Source organism: Nilaparvata lugens, chromosome 2 (genome assembly GCF_014356525.2).
Source record: "Nilaparvata lugens isolate BPH chromosome 2, ASM1435652v1, whole genome shotgun sequence".
NCBI lineage: Eukaryota > Metazoa > Arthropoda > Insecta > Hemiptera > Delphacidae > Nilaparvata > Nilaparvata lugens.
Genome location: NC_052505.1, coordinates 76,577,227 through 76,597,383, shown reverse-complemented (window position 1 = coordinate 76,597,383; position 20,157 = coordinate 76,577,227). Strand labels below are relative to the sequence as shown.

At 36.9% G+C, this 20,157-nt stretch overlaps 1 protein-coding gene across 1 annotated transcript in view; it reads left to right on the top strand.

Moving 5' to 3' along the window:
* The window catches only part of LOC111048347 (acid sphingomyelinase-like phosphodiesterase 3a), a 97,634-nt gene that overhangs the window by 14,800 nt on the left and 62,677 nt on the right, over positions 1 to 20,157 (top strand). Inside the window, exon 2 of the mRNA XM_039421753.1 lies at positions 14,954 to 15,021. Within this exon, the coding sequence (XP_039277687.1) occupies positions 14,958 to 15,021 (64 nt within the window). The 5' untranslated portion in view covers positions 14,954 to 14,957. The remainder of the gene's footprint in view (positions 1 to 14,953; positions 15,022 to 20,157) is intronic.

Below are 20,157 nucleotides of genomic sequence, written 5' to 3'. Positions count from 1 at the left end.
GCACTATAAGGATGTGTATTGTTGTGAGTTTTTCACAAATTCCATTTATATGTCCATAATGAACTCATGTTTTCAAATTTACTTATAAAGAGCATCCTGAACATCCATCATGGATTCTCTTCATAACTTACTTACTATTCACCTCCATTAAGACATGAATCATGCATCCTCCTGCTTTGTTGGATGATGTAGAACGAAATTGTATCCACTCCATCTGAAATCAACCCACTTTGATGCAGAAACTGGAGCTGATAATATCTGATAAATGAGACTAGTCCATTGCTGCTTTCCAACATAAATCTATCATCGACAGATACCAACGGAGATCAAGTGAAAATTTCACAAATTTCTGAACAATTTGGTACGAATTCTGAGCGTTTACCACAGAATCCAAGAACGTTGAAAGGTGGAAATACTTCAGTCATCATGATAGATGGGAAAAGTTTTGAAAATAGGTAAAAAAAATTAAAAATAAATAAAATGTTGTGGCTAGGTGCTATGGTTTTTTAAATTTATCCACTCCAGGTTCAGGATTCAGATTTCAAATGGATAATTAGATATGAAACTCAACTACAAGAAGATATTTAAGAGCTTATATCAAAAATGATTGAAAGGGAATGAAGAAAGACGAGACTTTTGTGACAACAAAATCTTCTGAGCAAACGTTTTTGCCGAAGTACAGATTTCAGAGGGAGACTTGGCCTTTACGAGATTAGACCCTTTTGTCGCGTTGACATAAGTTAATAACATCATGTGAGTGTCCAATCTCTTGCTGGTAGAAAAATATCGACTTAATATCAAGTATACCGTTAAGCACAGTGTCCATAGGCCTTTTAATAGAGCCCAGTCTAGAAGGGCTCAGTCGTAATAGCACTGCAGGTACTTCAAAAAGTTCAAGTCTGAAGCCTACACCATGTTAAGTCCAACCAGAAGATCTCATCAAGCCTGTTTACGATCTGGCACCTCGAGTCGTAAAAAGGTGATCCAGGCGAGGGTGAGGGCGACACTCGTAAGATCGAGATTAGAGGTCAACGATATTTAGTACTTTCGCAAACTTGGGTACTCGCTTGGAATGAGTTTTCCAAGATCGTTCTATTTACGTGAAATCAAGGATCAAGGACATTCACAGATTATTGTTCTATTTTCTGGTATGTGACCTATTTATGTGTATAATTACTAAAAATCTGGTGTGACACACTCACAGAACTTTCCTTGCCGTTATGAAAATTGATCACCTGACGCTAGTGTTCACGCGCATCACAGTCTACTATTATTCAAAGAAATACGCCAGCTGGTGACAGGACAATAACGCTGGAGACATACGAAGTCTGCTATCTCTTCATAGTGAATGATTCAATAGAATCAACAGTTGCAAACAGTCTGCAATTATTGAAATAATAACATTTTCTCGAATTTCGAGCTTATTTTCAATTCTAGGTGAAAATGTTACTGAACATTAATTGTAGAGATTTTCATGCTCAATCTTTTCCACTTAAATTTACTTGTTGAATTGTATTTGAAGCCTGGTAATTGGAAACCTAAAATCGAACTTTGCATTGATGGGGCAGAGCTCCTGGATTTTTTGAGACTTGTGACAGTTGAGAGAGCATATCAATGACTATTTAAGGTATGAATTTGATCAAAATCGTTGGAGCCGTTTTCGTAAAAATCGCAAAAAACCCTGTTTTTGACAACATTTTCACCAATTCATTCCGTTAAGTGGGAGATGAGATATCGTATACACAGACGCACATACACTCATACACACACTCACTCACACACACACACACACACACACACACACACACACACACACACCACACACACACACACCACACACACCACACACACAACACACCACACACACACACACACACAACCACACACACACCACACACACACACAACCACACACACACACACACACACACCACACCACACACACACACACACACACACACACACACACACACACACACAACACCACACACACACCACACACAACACACACACACACACCACACACACAACACCACACACACACACCACACACACACACCACACACAACACACCACACACACACACACACACACACACACACACACACACACACACACACACAACACACACACACCACACACACACACACACACACACACACACAACACACACACACACACACACACCACACACACACACAACACACACACACACACACACACACACACCACACACACACACACACCACACACACACACACATCAATATCCAAAAACCACTTTTTTGGACTCAGGGGATCTAGAAATGTATAGAAATTTAGAAATTGGGTTACCTTAATTTTTTTTTCGGAAATAAGTACAGAGTTCATGACAAATCAGAACATCATTCAAAAGAACAAATACCGTAATATGGGTTCTTGAGAGAATAGAATATTGTGAAAGAATATGATAACTATAGTTTTTCAAATTTTATAGATAAGTGTTTTATGTTTTCCTGTTTTGTTGACTGACTTATCCAACATGAAAAATAATTTATCAATACCAATGTAAAGTATAAATTAATAGAGTTTGCTTCCAATTTCTTCGGTGGTTGACACACACACACACACACACACACACACACACATACAGATCAATACCCAAAAACCACTTTTTTGGACTCAGTGGATCTAGAAACTTATAGAAATTTAGAAATTGGGTTACCTTAATTTTTTTCGGAAAGCAATACTTTCCTTACCTATGGTAATAGGGCAAGGAGAGTAAAAATAAAACTTTGTCACTTTTCCATTGATGTATCTCTGTCAGTTTCTCAGGTTTTGCGCTCCAAGCGTCTCAATTGCACAATTGAGTCTCAAGAGTCTTAATAGCACATTGATCCCAACTCCAACCTACTAAAGTGATACAAGTGTAACTGCAATGAATATAAAATCAACAGGCAGTATCGAAGCACTCAAGGCCGTTTTAGTTTCTGATAGTCTGATACCCTGCTTATTACCCTGCAATAACCTACCGTGACAACTTTCGTGATAAGTGATGATCTTTTGAAAAAGGAAGTCTCTCCAATATCAAGTCTTCCATCAAAGAAACGTGATTAAAAAATCACAAAAATTACATTGATGAACCAGTTAGTGAGGGTCAAACAATGATATGATTGTAAAAAAGACAAAGTGATTGCAATTATCATTCAAATTACCACCAAATAAATTGGAAGGAAACTCCTTGTAGACATCCATTTATACTTTACATTGGTATTGATAACTTATATTTTATATTGGATAAGTCAGTCAACAAAACAGGAAAACATAGAACACTTATCTATAAAATTTTAAAAAACTATAATTATCATATTCTTCCACAATATTCTATTCTCTCAAGAACCCATATTATGGTATTTGTTCTTTTGAATGATGTTCTGATTTGTCATGAATTCTGTACTTATTTGAAATGATTCAAATAGTCATCACAAACGGAATCGATCGGGTGAAATATGGTGTCCAACGACCAGTAAGAGCAGTATATATTATTCGCATCATTTGTGAATCATAAAGTAGTGCATATATGATGAGCCTCAATCATCATGACGTCAATACTCACAATCAAATCACGAAAGGAGAGAGCATTTCCGGGAATTAACGGCTAGTTTTTCCAGATCTCTTAACTTTGCATTAATGAACTTATATTGAGGACAGTCTTGTAAGCGGTTGAAAGATCAGTGAGTGAATCACATTTTTCTATCATCCACCAATAAACACAATCCATTTTTGCGTGACGCACTAATGGTATGCAGATTGGAATGTGTTGCATATGTGTCACGCGCCGCACTCAAGAGCAAATAACATGGAAAGCAAACACACTTGCCGGCACTTTCATGCTCCACTTGCCGCCATGCAGGAAGGCTTTCAGCATGCTCGGGCACACTCACGTTCTTGGCTTGCTGAGTGAAACAAATTTGAGTCTCATGGGAGAAGAGGTTTTGTGGGCCGATGCAGACTCACAGGTTTTCTGAGACATTTTACAGCTTCTGCTGTCGACACAACACGCACACACTTGCTGAAAAAGTCATTCCGTCCGCACATTTTCCGGCTGCAACTTTCCAATATTAATATTAGAGAGCATGCTTGTTGCTGTTGGTGCGTGAGTGTTGACTCTAATAAAGGTGGAGAGAATTGGATTATGAAACTCTCTCCAGAATGTTTACAAGATGTTTGCCATGTAAGATTATGGGGTGGAGATCACAGGATGAGAAGCATCCAGGAATCTCATTTCTTGAAAATATATCTTGATATTAAGTTCAGAATTGAACAACGGTTGTGAAAAAAAGAATAACGTCACGAATCAAGCAGCAACTCAGTTTCCACTCCACAGTAGGAAAGTCAGGAATTTCTAGGAAGGTAACTGGAGAATTATTGAAACTGATAAGGTGGATAACTCATTCCACGGCTAAGAACTCTGTTGGCATATGAATCATGTTGATGATAATTGAGTACCTACATCAACATTGCCAATCTCGATAGCATATTGAGTAATAGAAAATATATAAAAAATCAAGTCATTCACTGCTTATAGAATAGAATAAATGACTTTCTTATTTGATGATATAACAAAATCTTCAGGGAAGATCTTATCAGCATGTGAACGTGGAAGCAATCCAGTTGCTCAACGTGTATGGATTGAGAAGACAAGAACGCAGAAAGCAGCACAAGTCAATTAGGTGCTAGTGTTCAAATAGAAGTGCAAAAGTTGATTATCCTTTCATGTGAACAATAACCTTCAATTTGATTCTTGACCATTGGGTCTTACATCCGCAAACAATATTCTTATCATATCAAATTAAAATGAAATAGCTTATACGTATCTAACCAGGTGCTTAAAAAATCATGAAAAAACTCACAAATCAACCGGATAACGTGAGCATTTGAAAGAGCCACTTTATTCAGCTACGAGTATGGATGAAAGTCTGATGAACAGAACACTGGGCTTTTTCAAGCAACGATAGTATAGTTTTATCCAAGCCCTCAACATCACAATCTAAATAGAAATGGAAACTGTAATCTTCAATGAGATGATTTCATTATGGACTGAGATGACGAGAGTGAAAAGTAAGCATTCAGACCAAGATGGATATTGAGATTGACGATAATTGATTGCAGCAAATTGTTGGCCAAAATAAAGTGGATTAAAGGAACAAAAGTTCAGTTTAGCAAAATTCAAACACGTGGATGAATATCTGCAGCAGTTTGAAAAAAGAAGAGGAATTCGGGTAGCAGAATATAATTCAGGAGGGGAAAAGCCAATTTATTGGAAGTAAGTGCGTTGGCGTGTACATACAGAGTGTGGCAGCAACCAATGGGAAGGTTAAAGGCGGTGGAAAGCTACTAGTGTAGCAGCAAACAAACCCGCGTTTATTTTGTGCAATACTTTATTTGGAGGTAAGTGAGCGGTGTGAGCTCCCCTTTTAGGGGGCCGTTTAGAAGCGGTGGTGGAGGGTGAATGCACGAGCAGCCAGATAACCCACTGCTAACATTAGACCCACAATGAATACAGATGAAGATACAGCCGTTCGCTAATCCCAGCTCCAAGTGAGATAACGGCCGCTCTGGGCTGGCTGCACTGCGCTGCCGGCTCCAAGCTTTTACTGAATCACAGCCAGGATCTTGAATAGCACTGGCATCACTTGCTGTGCTGTGCTTGGTCTATGTGTAATGCTTTGACTTCATTTATGGGTTGAGACAACGGACGGTGGTGGCGGTAGAAAGAAGGGTAGAGGTGGAAGGAGAAGGAGAAGTGGGAGAACGGTAGTAGAAAGAAGAGAAATATGAGGAGAAGGAGAAGAATGATAATTGGGTGGGGGGAACGTGGGAGGAGATGAAGGAGAAGATGAAGGACAAGGAGGATGAGTAGAAGGAGAAGAAGGAGCAGGAGGTGATGAAGAAGAAGAAGGATAAGGAGGAAGAGAAAAGGGAGAAAGATGAGGAGGACGGGAAGGAGGATAAGGAGGAGTGATGGAAGAAGTGGAAGAAGAAAGCGAAGGAGTTGAAGAAGGAGGACAAATAGAAATCGAGAAGAAGAAGGTGAAGGAGGAGGAAGAGGAGGAGGAGGAAAAGGTGGAGGAGGAGGGGAAGAAGAAAATGAAGAGCGGGAGGGAAGGGCGACAAGGTTGAGAAGGAGTAGAAGAAGAAGATGAAAGAGAATAAGTAGAAGAATGAATGGAGAAAAGGGTGAAGGAGAAGGACAAGCTTTTACTGAATAGCAGTTGGAGGATAAAAAAGAGGAGAAGAAGAAGAAGAAGTTGGAGAAGGCAGAGACATGAGACAAGGAGGAGTAGGAACAAAAGAGAGAGCAGAGAATAAAAAAATAAGGAAGCACTTAAGAGTAATGGAGTTGTAAAAACAGTTGATAAAGAGTGGTGGTGAACGAATCGAAGGAATGAAAAAAGGAGAAGAAGAAAAGAGTAGCTGAAGTGGAATTGGAGGTTGAAGCGAAGATAAGACAGAGGAAGCATGAAACAAAAGAGTCAATGGAGCTACAAAGTTGATTAGTCTTGATGTCCTTTTTCCCCCAAGTACAAGTCTACTTTAATCAGCGTAAATCTAGTGGTAATCTGTATAATACTGTACGTGTACTTTTCCAGTACGCAGACACCCTCATGCACTCGTTTTTGCGCCAAATCGAATTTTATGGAGATCTGATTTTTAGTTGAAATCACTTGGCTTATCAAGTTACGGTTACATCCGATGTAAGGATGTTTTTGGTATTTTCTCTAATCGATATCAAGCTCAACATTATTAATATTTAGGATAAGAAATGAAAGAACAACATTTAAACTAGTAGAAGAACTAGTTTAATAGAAAAAGCTCTACACTGAACGTCAATTCTAATTGGATAAATAAAACATTATAAGAATATTAAATTCTGATGAAAAATTTCAACAAAACGTCTTCGAGCCAATTGATCAAGAATTTTACAGGGAATTTGCTGTAAATTGGGGATAGAAAATTGAAGCTTTATTGGAAGTAAGTGCGTTGGCGTGTACATACAGAGTGTGGCAGCAACCAATGGGAAGGTTAAAGGCGGTGGAAAGCTACTAGTGTAGCAGCAAACAAACCCGCGTTTATTTTGTGCAATACTTTATTTGGAGGTAAGTGAGCGGTGTGAGCTCCCCTTTTAGGGGGCCGTTTAGAAGCGGTGGTGGAGGGTGAATGCACGAGCAGCCAGATAACCCACTGCTAACATTAGACCCACAATGAATACAGATGAAGATACAGCCGTTCGCTAATCCCAGCTCCAAGTGAGATAACGGCCGCTCTGGGCTGGCTGCACTGCGCTGCCGGCTCCAAGCTTTTACTGAATCACAGCCAGGATCTTGAATAGCACTGGCATCACTTGCTGTGCTGTGCTTGGTCTATGTGTAATGCTTTGACTTCATTTATGGGTTGAGACAACGGACGGTGGTGGCGGTAGAAAGAAGGGTAGAGGTGGAAGGAGAAGGAGAAGTGGGAGAACGGTAGTAGAAAGAAGAGAAATATGAGGAGAAGGAGAAGAATGATAATTGGGTGGGGGGAACGTGGGAGGAGATGAAGGAGAAGATGAAGGACAAGGAGGATGAGTAGAAGGAGAAGAAGGAGCAGGAGGTGATGAAGAAGAAGAAGGATAAGGAGGAAGAGAAAAGGGAGAAAGATGAGGAGGACGGGAAGGAGGATAAGGAGGAGTGATGGAAGAAGTGGAAGAAGAAAGCGAAGGAGTTGAAGAAGGAGGACAAATAGAAATCGAGAAGAAGAAGGTGAAGGAGGAGGAAGAGGAGGAGGAGGAAAAGGTGGAGGAGGAGGGGAAGAAGAAAATGAAGAGCGGGAGGGAAGGGCGACAAGGTTGAGAAGGAGTAGAAGAAGAAGATGAAAGAGAATAAGTAGAAGAATGAATGGAGAAAAGGGTGAAGGAGAAGGACAAGCTTTTACTGAATAGCAGTTGGAGGATAAAAAAGAGGAGAAGAAGAAGAAGAAGTTGGAGAAGGCAGAGACATGAGACAAGGAGGAGTAGGAACAAAAGAGAGAGCAAGAGAATAAAAAAATAAGGAAGCACTTAAGAGTAATGGAGTTGTAAAAACAGTTGATAAAGAGTGGTGGTGAACGAATCGAAGGAATGAAAAAAGGAGAAGAAGAAAAGAGTAGCTGAAGTGGAATTGGAGGTTGAAGCGAAGATAAGACAGAGGAAGCATGAAACAAAAGAGTCAATGGAGCTACAAAGTTGATTAGTCTTGATGTCCTTTTTCCCCCAAGTACAAGTCTACTTTAATCAGCGTAAATCTAGTGGTAATCTGTATAATACTGTACGTGTACTTTTCCAGTACACAGACACCCTTATGCACTCGTTTTTGTGCCAAATTTTATGGAGATCTGATTTTTAGTTGAATTCACTTGGCTTATCAAGTTACGGTTACATCCGATGTAAGGATGTTTTTGGTATTTTCTCTAATCGATATCAAGCTCAACATTATTAATATTTTAGGATAAGAAATGAAAGAACAACATTTAAACTAGTAGAAGAACTAGTTTAATAGAAAAAAGCTCTACACTGAACGTCAATTCTAATTTGATAATTAAAATATTATAAGAATATTAAATTCTGATGAAAAATTTCAACATAACGTCTTCGAGCCAATTGATCAAGAATTTTACAGGGAATTTGCTGTAAATTGGGGATAGAAAATTGAAGCTTTCTTGAATAATAATGAATACATTGCTAAAGAATCAAATGGAAAAAGAATCATTAGCAAAAACCTCAACACTAAGGCCAGCTTCACACGCTTTCGGTTTCATTCGGTTCGGTTCGTTTTCGGTTCAGTTCGGCTCGTTACCGAAAACGAATGAGGCTTTCATACATGTCAGGTTTTAATTCGTACGGTTCCAATTAGGTATTTTCTTCTCAAACACAGCTGTGTTTGGATTTTCACAGTTCATGCTGGTATATTTAAATATAACAGTTGGTGTTAAATTGTAATATGTTATTTCTTGAACAACAAAATTTTAAAGTTAATTGAAAATTGTGAATTATTTTGATAGTTTATTTTTGATTATGTTAATTTTGGAAGTTCAGAGAGATTATTTTCTTTAATTGGAAATTTTTTCCTAGTTGACACAGTTTTATAAAAAAACTTCATCTCTTCATTGATGAAATCATGTAATATTCGTGGAAAAATAAAAAATAAAAATTGTCCCTAAGTTTTAATTTATATCTTTCATATTTTTTCAGCAAACTATTCATTGAGAGAAAATGTTTCTGTGAACTAACAGAAATGAATTGACCATTATGATTTTGACTTGGAAAATTTTGAAACAGATAATTACGATATCAGGTTAAAATAACAAACAAAAAAGGCAAGCGTGTGTAAAAGACTTTGATTTTTCCTGTTTCCCTAGCAACGAATTCGAATATAATGGAACCTATTCGTGTCGAGGGGGCGTTCGGTACTATGTCGTTGCAATTCGGTACCGAATTCAAACCGAATCATCGTATCACACTTATCGGAATTTTTCCGAAAACGAAACGAACCGAACTGAACCGAACCGAAAGTGTGTGAAAGTAACCTCTCGCTAGCAACGAATTGAAACCTGATGGAATTTATTAGAGTCAAGTGGGCGCTCGGTTCTATGCGGTTTCTATTCGGTACCGAATTCAAACCGAATTACCGTTTCACACTTATCGGAATTTGCCGAAAACGAAACGAACCGAATAAGTGTGAAACTAGCCTAACTGATTTATTTCTATAAAGAAGATCCAATTCAACCAGTACTTGATAAAACAGAATTATAAGCTTTGAAAATCAGGACTCAACTGCTTATACTGTTCTTAAATTTGCTAATAACTGTATTGTACAAAAAATTGCCAACAGAGTATTCCCACTGTTGCGTTATAAAACAATGAACAGTTCACCATACGTAATAGATGCGATTCCATCCAGATTTGACACAGGTCACTATTAACAACTGTGGGAACATTATAAAAGCTTCTAATGTAATTCACTCGCTCGATTTTGAAAACATTGTAAATATTGCTCCTATGCGATCGTATTGCTCTAGTCTCTAGTCTCTTGGGAAACAAGCCCAAGAAAACAAGAATATTTCAAATTTCTAATCATCCTACTTCATGGTGATCAGCAAAAAGGTGGAGGACTGAGACTCATCGAAACTCTGTTGGTGATTTACATCTATTGGTTCTAGCAACACGTAATGTACATGCTTATTATTGAATAGTTTGGAACATTTTACTTTATTGTACAATTCAAATCCTCATAATTTATATTATTACCCCCATATTAAGACCAAATTCTTTTTCAATTATACTTAATAATAATAATAATAATATTATTATTACTACTACTCGTACAAGCCATCCCCAGTCTTGGAGAATGATACACATAAGTTATATTGGGATCGGTCGGTGCTGAAAGACAGAACAGTTGCTCATAATAGGCCAGATATCATCCTCATAAAGGATAAGGTAGCCAAGGAAACAACACTAATAGATGTTGGCATACCATGCTGCCACAATTTGGACCAGTATTATAATGAAAAGGTCTCCAAGTACCTTTCTTTGGTTGCTGAGATCAAGGATGTCTGGATGCAAGAAAAGATCACATTTGTTCCTGCCATTTATCTCCACGGTTGGAGTTGTAACTAGAAAAGTGTCAGCAAATCTTTGTCAGATGGGAATATCGAGAAGTGCAAAATATGCCATGGAAAAAGCAGTTGTTCTCAGCACAGCATCCATTGTGAGATCATTTTTGAACATTTCAGTTTAGTAATGCACCAAAGTCTTGCTAAAGGCCGACTTTGACTGCAATAAACACTCACTTGTCATGTGATGAATGAAATGATAATAATAATATTAATAGCTTCATTGACATTCATGGAATGAGCAAAAGCCTCTCAATTGAGGTAATTTTTGTTTGGCAGTTACCAGAAAAAAACATCTTCCAAATAACAAAATTTACCAACTCAATTTACAATATATTTACAAATTGTCCATGATTGTTTGCCACCTTCTCCGATCCCTGGCTGTTGTCGGCCACATATCTCCTACACACTGAGCGATCTCGTCCCTCCATCTAATGGCTGGGCTATATTATACTATAGCTACATTTAAAGAATAGTAAAGTTGAGAACAGTGAGGGGAGGAAACCATTATTTGGAATTTCATGTACGCGTAGAATAGATTTTTGCTTCTTATTTTCTGAATAAATTCTGAAACATATCTCTCGGCTCTGCTGTAGACTCCCAATAATGTCAAGACTCAACTCCAATTTGACGCAACCAAACACATTAGTCACAGGGGAAATCAATAACAATCTTCTGCTTTGAAAACTCACTTCATCAATAATGCTCATGGCAGGGTTCCACATTCCCTACTAGGCTTTCGAATGAAAGCAAGCCCACAAATATTGTCAAACCAACAAATTATATTTTCTATATTACAATCATCATTGCAAAAGATCTAGAGTTTGCAAGTGATGACATCAGAGATGGTTTCTGTCTTTTTTTTTTAATTCAGAGTCTCCCTGTGAAAGGTGAATTCTGAATTATTTTCACTGTACTCTAAAAACAGGAAAATTTGATCCTATTCCTATTCCAAGTTATTCGATTTGTAACTGGGAAACACGCAATTCCATCAAATCTCCAATCAAAGAAATCGAAAACTGCATACACTTTCAGCAACCAACAATTTTATATGGAGCACACGTGTACTGAAACTGGAGTACAAGGGTGAAAAATGAATTAAGGCTTGCACAATTTTCACACTACAGTACATGGAAGATAACATCAACCAACTAGGTTTCTACTATACAGTATGTAAGATACAAGTTTTCGCCATTCGGTTTTAGGGTAGCACAAACGTCATATATATAGTACAAGATATATAATTCTGCTAAGTCTGTTGATGTTGTGTTGCAGTGTACAAAGTCTCTCACGTTTTCTCTTGTAGTCCCAAAACTACATGAGGTGTTGAATAAAACATAAATAGGTTAATTCGGGACCAAATTATGTATTTATAAGGTCATAAATAGCTGGAAAGCTCAGAACAAGCTCAAAAGTCGACATCTGTCCCCTGTTTTATTACACAAGCAGAACTGCTCAGTGCAGTTGCCAACTGTGACTGGCTTTCTCTTTGCCATCTTCTATTTCCCTACATGAAGCTTTCTCTTCATTTTCCTCCTACTATCGTCTCTACTCTTTCACTCTACTCCATCGATACTGTTCTCTCTTCTCTCTTCCTTTTTCACTCTTTGTATTTCAAGAATAGCAATGTCTAGATAAAGTTGGATCCTGATTTTGAAAATCCACGTAGCATAGCTTGCCCAAGGATACTAAATACTATTCTTGTGGCGTACCAGCGTTTCAACTTTAGAAACATACTAAACTTTCACTTTCCAAAAGTCTCGGAAACTGTTTTCATTCAAGCAAAACTCTGAAATTTTGAAATAAAACGTGTCACTTAGATTTTGTGGATTCAACTATTATCAGCTCACATTAATGTATTTGAGATATTTATCATACATGTAACATACAAATTGATACACCTATATCAACGGAGTGTGAAAATTAAATTTCAACTTTTGTCAAAGAGCATTGTTCATTTGCTCTCATGATGGTCTGTCTATCCAAGCCAGGGGAAGACTTTGAGTAAAGTTACGTATCAGGTTCACTCTCAAAGTCTTAAAGGTCTGACTGAAGTTCAACACATCATATCAAAAATATATTGAAAAATAGATGATTCAGGAATGAATTGTTAACTGAAACATTATATATAACAGCTATAGATTCAACTACAACAATTCAGTTGGTAAAGTCGTGAGTTTGAATGGATAGAACAACTTCTATTTTATAACAATAAACAAATACAACATTATTTTTTGGGCTGTATGTGATGGAAGTATTGAACAGAGATAATTGGCTGATTGAGAATGTTTTCTAAGATCTATCTACAATATAAATTTTATTTTCATAGAAGGCAACAGAGACTAATTCCATCTATTCAAATGACAATTCGGTCTCAATCCATACAACACAGAAATTCATTAGAGAGATGATACAGTTGAAAAGACAACTCGAAAGCGTTATGTAAACTAATTCCAAACGGAGAAGCCAAAATTCTAATTACGGTTGCGTTTTTTGCATTAATGAAAGCGATCCGCCGTGCCATGAGACACAATCGTGAAAAAAACAGCAGGAAGTGGGGGCGGAGGAAGGGAAATGTCTAATGGATTCCCAGTGATTCAGAAAATAAACAATCGACCCGGAACGGAAAGAACTGAAGCAATTTTCTCTTCAACTTTAAATTATATTGTAATTTAGAGTGGGAACATAAACATTCCTCAGATAAGAGGAGCAGAGCAACGAAAGGTTGGTGGAGAGATGGAGGCGGGAGGATCGGACCTACTCACCCCCCCCCCCACCCCCGCAACGTATTTGGTTATGAGGGGTGAAATTTCGCTACCATTCTACCACGGCCAACAACTTCTTTTCTTCCCACTTTTTATACACCACTTTCTACTCGAATTTAATTCCATTTTTCCCAGTTCTCTCGTCGAGCTTTCGTGACAAAAAGTTTTCCCTGCGAGACTCCTAAACTAGTGCTCTATACAGTAATTTGGTTTGTTTTTCTTCATTCATCCAACCACATATTTTTCTCTCATTCAGTCTTCCATTTTCTCCTTTTTTATCTTCATCTCTATATCCGTTTATCCAATAATTCCTACTCAGCATTACATGCCGATTCTCTAATAAATTATTCTCTATTATTGGTTTGTCTTTCTATGAATGTTCATCATCTTTTCTCCTGCTCCAACCCATGTTCAATCTCCTCCTATTTCTCTTTTGAATCTTGCTCGATTTATCAGTTTCTAACTCTGCAGCGTAATACGAGTATTTCAAAATATTTTCAGCTGAACTCTTTTCTTTTTTATGATTGTTTCTAATTTATAGAATATAATCGGTTGCCTATCCAAAAAACAGCTATTCTACGATTAGTTTCCAGTACTTCAAGATGAATTATACGATCAATCCAATCTTCTGACTTGTAAATCGCATCAATATCGCATTCTATATCGCTGGTTTACCAATTTTTCTAGCTTCTTTGCGAATCATTCCATTTTTCTTGTTATGAGCATAGATCACACTATGTAGAAAGCGGAACTACGATGTGAGCGGGACAATTTTAAAGACAAATTGTTCACGTTCAGTCGCCGACCCGCTACCCGCATTCATTCTATAACGGGGAATTCAAGGCTTAAAATGTTCCCCCTCACCAATAACTTCATCCATTGATAAATTATTTTTCTGTAACTATTATCAAGTATCTGTATCTATTAGGGTTGTGTGTCAGAGAGGACCAGGAGTCCTAACTCTGCCCTAATAAAGGCAAATAATCAATCAATCAATCAAAGAGGATATCATGATACTCTCGGTTTTCCATTTTTCTATGTTATTCAATTTGTTTTATATATTCACGTATATTTCCATATTCCGTCAAATTTTGACTATCGTCAATATGCTCAGATTATGGTATATTCGGTATTACACTATGCAGTGCCATTTTCTAGGAGCTTGTTATTTAAAAAATAGGAATCGAATGGAATTAAATAAAATATCAGAGACGAAGGTCAGTGGAAGGTCATACAAACTAATTAAATAAACGTTAACATAACTAAGTTAAGTAAATCGTAATATTGAAAGTCGAGAATGTTTTTGTCTAGTTCTATATCCAATCCAAACATTTCTCAAAAAGAAGTTTGGTGTAGACCATTTTCTGAAATGTGATACCTTTCACATTCATCCAGGTATTCAGACATCATGCCTAAGTGAAATAGAATATTGGTTGAGGAGGATCACATTGAAACAAAATTACTCTCTCTTCGATTTTTTTAAGGACTGATAATTAATGCTTTGTTCTCATTTTTACAGGGATATGGCTCTCATTGCAGAATTCTTATTGGTGATATCAGTTTTGGCGAGTGTTCACGGGAGACTAGGTAAGTAATAAGCTACAAAAGATTACTGAATAATTGTATCTTTTCTGTTTAGGGCTACTTGTAATATAAATAGGAATACAAATCTCAGTACCCGTTTTTGAATTATTTTATCACAACATGTATCAACATTCATGCCAGTTTCAAGTGCATGAACTTATTTAAAACTGAATAAATTCACATTTGGTGCACTCACTGATTAATATAATTACTTAATATTTTAATGCACTAACTTTAACAATAAAGTTACTCCAGATAGTCCTCCATCATGAACTGCTATCATTATTAAACTTATTTGAGAAGGATAAGGATCTCGCAGTCACTGCGTCCAACCATTGAACGTTTATTTTACCGGGAGTTATATCCCATATCCACTCATGTGCCCATCTGTGTGTGGAAGAGATCAATATGCAATCTGATTTGGCTTATTCATATCTTGAACTCAGATCCACTTGATAACGACCAATTTCCTTAAATTTTGAAATACAGGTTTTCAGTTTTAACCATTGCCAGTAACTTCATTGTCCTTACACTGGTACTTCGCACAGGTGTAGATGCCTAAAATCATAAGAGCATTTAAAACGAAACGTCAGGGATCAAAATAATAAGCACTCATACCTTTTGACACAATGATTCAATGTACTCATATCATAGCTCACTCTTCTCAGGCCGTCAAGGTGTTTCATAACTATTTATCTTAAGTTAAATTAGATCAAAGAATTGGAAAACTTTTATTGGTAGAGTTAAAAACAACATTTCCAATCATAGCAGTCATGGCAGTTACCAAGTATCTTGCTAGGCATCAATTGAATCATCCTTTGAAAATGTACTATCAACGCATAAGAATGAACCTATTTGATCATATCTAACCCAAGAATATCAATTAAATGGCGTTTAATAACTCATATATTGACCATCTGGATACTCAACATGCACGATACTATCTCACACTATGTAAGAATCTTACAATGGCTTATTTTTAGTCAATTGAATTCTAACCATTTCCGAATGCAATGAGTCTTGGGCCATGTTTCAGTCAGTTTTGCGCTTTTAAATGAGCTGCACCAATGGAAACCATTCAAAGCATCTCCTGAATAGAATGTTCTTAATGGGTGATTTGTCTCTTGTAATGGCTTATCGTCCGAGTACATCCATCCAGACCCACTATCATGGATGGCAGTTAGTCGCGCTCATCCAAACAACTCGAACAATCGTTTCAAAGTTTTTTATCACCAGCTCTTCCATTTCAGACGTTTCTAATTAGAAACTGAATTTGTTCCATCCTTATACATAACGTAATACATCACTATAGTATTGTACATTTAATTCATTTTGGGGGGCTGTAAATCAGAATTATTGTTTTTCCAGTTTAATATTATTATGGCTTCTAGTTTATAAAGAATACGGTCAAATATCTTTTTCGGTGAGAAATTGAATGTTACCTCAGCCTCCAAGTATAGTAAGTACACATCATAATTTTTATGGCAATGGAAATTAATAAGTACATTTGTTTTATGGCCAAGAGATCAAGAAATGATTGTCAGAGTCAGATTGGAATGAAATGAAACTTTTGGAATATGCTCTTCGAATATCGGTGAATGTTTTTGGCCCAAATTTTAGGCATATTGCAAGGATGGTTTCTAAGGGTGGTCGTCATTGAAGACAGGAAGGGTATTGGTTGTTTATTTTATGTGAAAGCTGCTGTCAATCAGCTGTTTCTCGTTCAAAGTCTTTCACTTGAATTCCTTTTCCGTTCACAGATGCTCGACACACTTGTCCCAGTCGTTAGTGGCCATCCTAACTGTTTGAGACTATTCAAGCCAAAGAAGTTCCGATTGTAACCCAATATTTTTAATGATAATAATAATAATAATATCGAGTGACCTGGCTGGCTCAGGTCTGGTGACAGAGTTTTCAGGTCGCAACTGATCAATTTCAGGGCCTCTGACATGACCTAACGACTGCTTTTTAGGCAGCCGGGACCGACGGCTTAACGTGTTCATCCGAAACACGGGAGTGGCCCGAGATAAATATCTTGCCTGGGCTGGGATTTGAACCCGGCCCTCTGAATCATAAAGCCAGCATCTGATCCACTCGACTACGGCCACTCCATTAAGTTTTTAATGATGAATCATTCCTATTGTGCTGAATAAGTACGAATAAGGCAGAAGCAAATTTTAACAATGGAAGCATTACCCTGATGTGATTCACCCTTGTAAGATTGAAATTGATTGAAAGATGGTGTAAAATGTTTCTTTCCAATTTCATTCAGATAATAAATAGATGACTGACATACGTTACATGAAATAGCGAAAACAATGCCATTGGATACAACATTCTATTGATGTAATAGAGCCTGCAATAAAACTTGATTGAATGAGGGCGCAAATGCGAGCCTTGCTACCCACTGTTGGTCCCAGGTGAATGGTTTCGAACATTTAATAGGATTGACATTAATTGATTGAGTATTGTTCCACTACATTAGCGTATCAATCATGTATTGCTATCGCCAGCCGTCTCTCACCAATGTAGTCTACTTGGCGATGAATTTGATGCAACCAACTGATGACAATCATAATAATAATTATTCGTGTTCGTCATCCATTTGATTACTGGTATCGGCATCATTCTCATGAGCTATAGATATTGATTATCATTGTGACTAATTATTAATTCTGGCAATTATCAATTTGGATATTGTATCACTTTCCGCTTTCCGAAACAACAAATTCACAAATATGTTGGTGAGAGTAGATGAAATTCGAATTGTACATTTTTGGGTCCTAGCTTTGACCAGGTATAGAGCCCTCTTTTGTCAAACAATATTTAACTGACATGGGTTCAAATGTCAACAACTAAAAAGTTTATTTGATGCTTTGGCATGATACGTTTTTCAGCAGAAGGCAAAGGGTATTCCCCCAAATGTTTCTCATGAACAACTTTTCATGGTTTATCAGAGAACAAAATAGGCATAAACATGAATACAACTCCATTTTATGGGAAATAGATCAATGTCCTCGCTAAGTAAATCCAGGGTTGGGCAATGAAGAATAGAGGATTTGTAACCGCTGTTACATACTCCTTTTATATATTTATTTATTTATTTATTTATTTACTCGTGGATACAATATTACAAATCATATAAAATAATATGATTGGGTAGGAACAACAGGCTTAGCCCAAAACTATTCCATTCGAAAATTTTGATAATGTTACATGTCCATAAAAATAGGTTATGTTTCTACTGTAAATAGTTCAAGCTCAATTTTCGTCCAAAAATAAATATAAGATGCGAATTTTAAATTTAGAAGAATTAAAACACCAAACGAAAGTAAAATATTACACTTAATTATCACTGCACATTAATTGATTAAGTTATTTTATAAAATTTTGAAGCCATAAATACACACAAATTCTCACTAAGAACAGCTGGAAACATCATATTTATTTTCCATACAGAACTCAAAATTTCCTCCAGTATTTAACTTGAATGTTGAAATTTCGATAATAAGAGGAGAAAATAATGAAACCATTCATTACACACAGGAAGCAACACTTGAAAAATGATGTCCGTTGTTGTCCATACACTCATGTGGACGTTGTAAGAAATTATCCATACTAATCTGAAGCTCAATGCTCAAATTTTTGTGTTATTGTCTCATTCAGGGCTTCAAATTTACTTAGTATATTGATGTATATACGAAATTTGTGGTATCCCAATAAAAAAGTCACAAGAGGCCGGTTTGACAACGATGAGACCACTCAAGATCTCAGGAGAGGCTCTGCCTAGAGATTTTATAGTTTCTCTCAATGTATGGCATGTTGGAACCATACAGTATTGAGGTTGATTATGTCATCTTCTGATTTGTGGCGAAAATTCATTTTTCAAAGCTTTGGGTTTAGGAACAAACTAGTCAACTCTATTTGGTATCCTTCGAAGCTTTGATGAGAGAATAAGAATAGCTAAGTTGATAAGGCAAAAAGAATATTCCGTTGTATTACTAATTTTTCGTACTAGAATAAATTAATCTCCCAATTCATTAATGGATGAATTATTGGTTGGTTAATCAGCAAAAATGTGTCATTCAATCAACTGTGATCAATTATTTTTCAATTAATCGATAATCTCATAAGAAATTTCATTTTCAGTTTTCAGGGTATCATAAATACCAACTTTCAAAACTCAAAGCAAACAAAAAATCAATAAATACACAACGTAGTTGTGCATAGATCATAGAATCGATAGAAAACATGAAATTGCGGACAGAGAATGTCAATATTATCAAGTCAACTGCAAGTATTATTAAATCTTGCAATCTATTAAATAGACAAATTATGTCAAACGATATGAAACATATTCCATCCAAATATGGATTGAAGAATGGCATTCTCGTAACTAAGCATCTATAATTTCTGGCTCAATATAGTATTATACTATTTAGAATGAAGAATGCCACTTGAATGCTAATAAATGATTTGCAATATTTATTGAACATTTGTGAATTGTGCAATATATGAGTATTATAGTATTAAAAACTTCATTATCAATAAATTATTCTGATTGTAAAATTTTCCAGATAAATATCAAATATCCGTCTTCCTCTATCTCTCGCTCTGACTCTATCTCTTTCCATCAATCTTTCTCTCTCTCTAACACAGTCTTTCTAACTCACTTGCACTCTCTCTCTGATTGTATTGGAGGGTTGAGTGTAAGAGAGGACCGACCGCGCCCTAACTTCGCTCACCTAGGTATAAAATAAAGGCAGTCATTCTATTCTATTCTATTCTCTATCACTCTCACTCTCTCTTTGTCTCTCTTACTCTCTCACTTACTCTACCTCTATCCCTTTGCCTTCACACTGCATCTGTCACTTCGGCCAGAGGCTGTATTACGCTGGCAGGACTCAAACACAAAGAGTGCGTCATCAAAGCAAAGCATCAGATGACAGCGACGGTGTTACTGTATTTGCAGGTATGCATCCCGTTCGCGTTCTGTTGTGAATAATCACTGACCACCGAAATACTCCAACAAACAATCCTTCTCCTCCTCTTCCTCAGCCTCTTCCTTCTCCTCTTCCTATCCCTACTCCTCCTCACCCTCCTCCAAATCCTCCTTCTCCTACTCCTTCTCCCCCTACT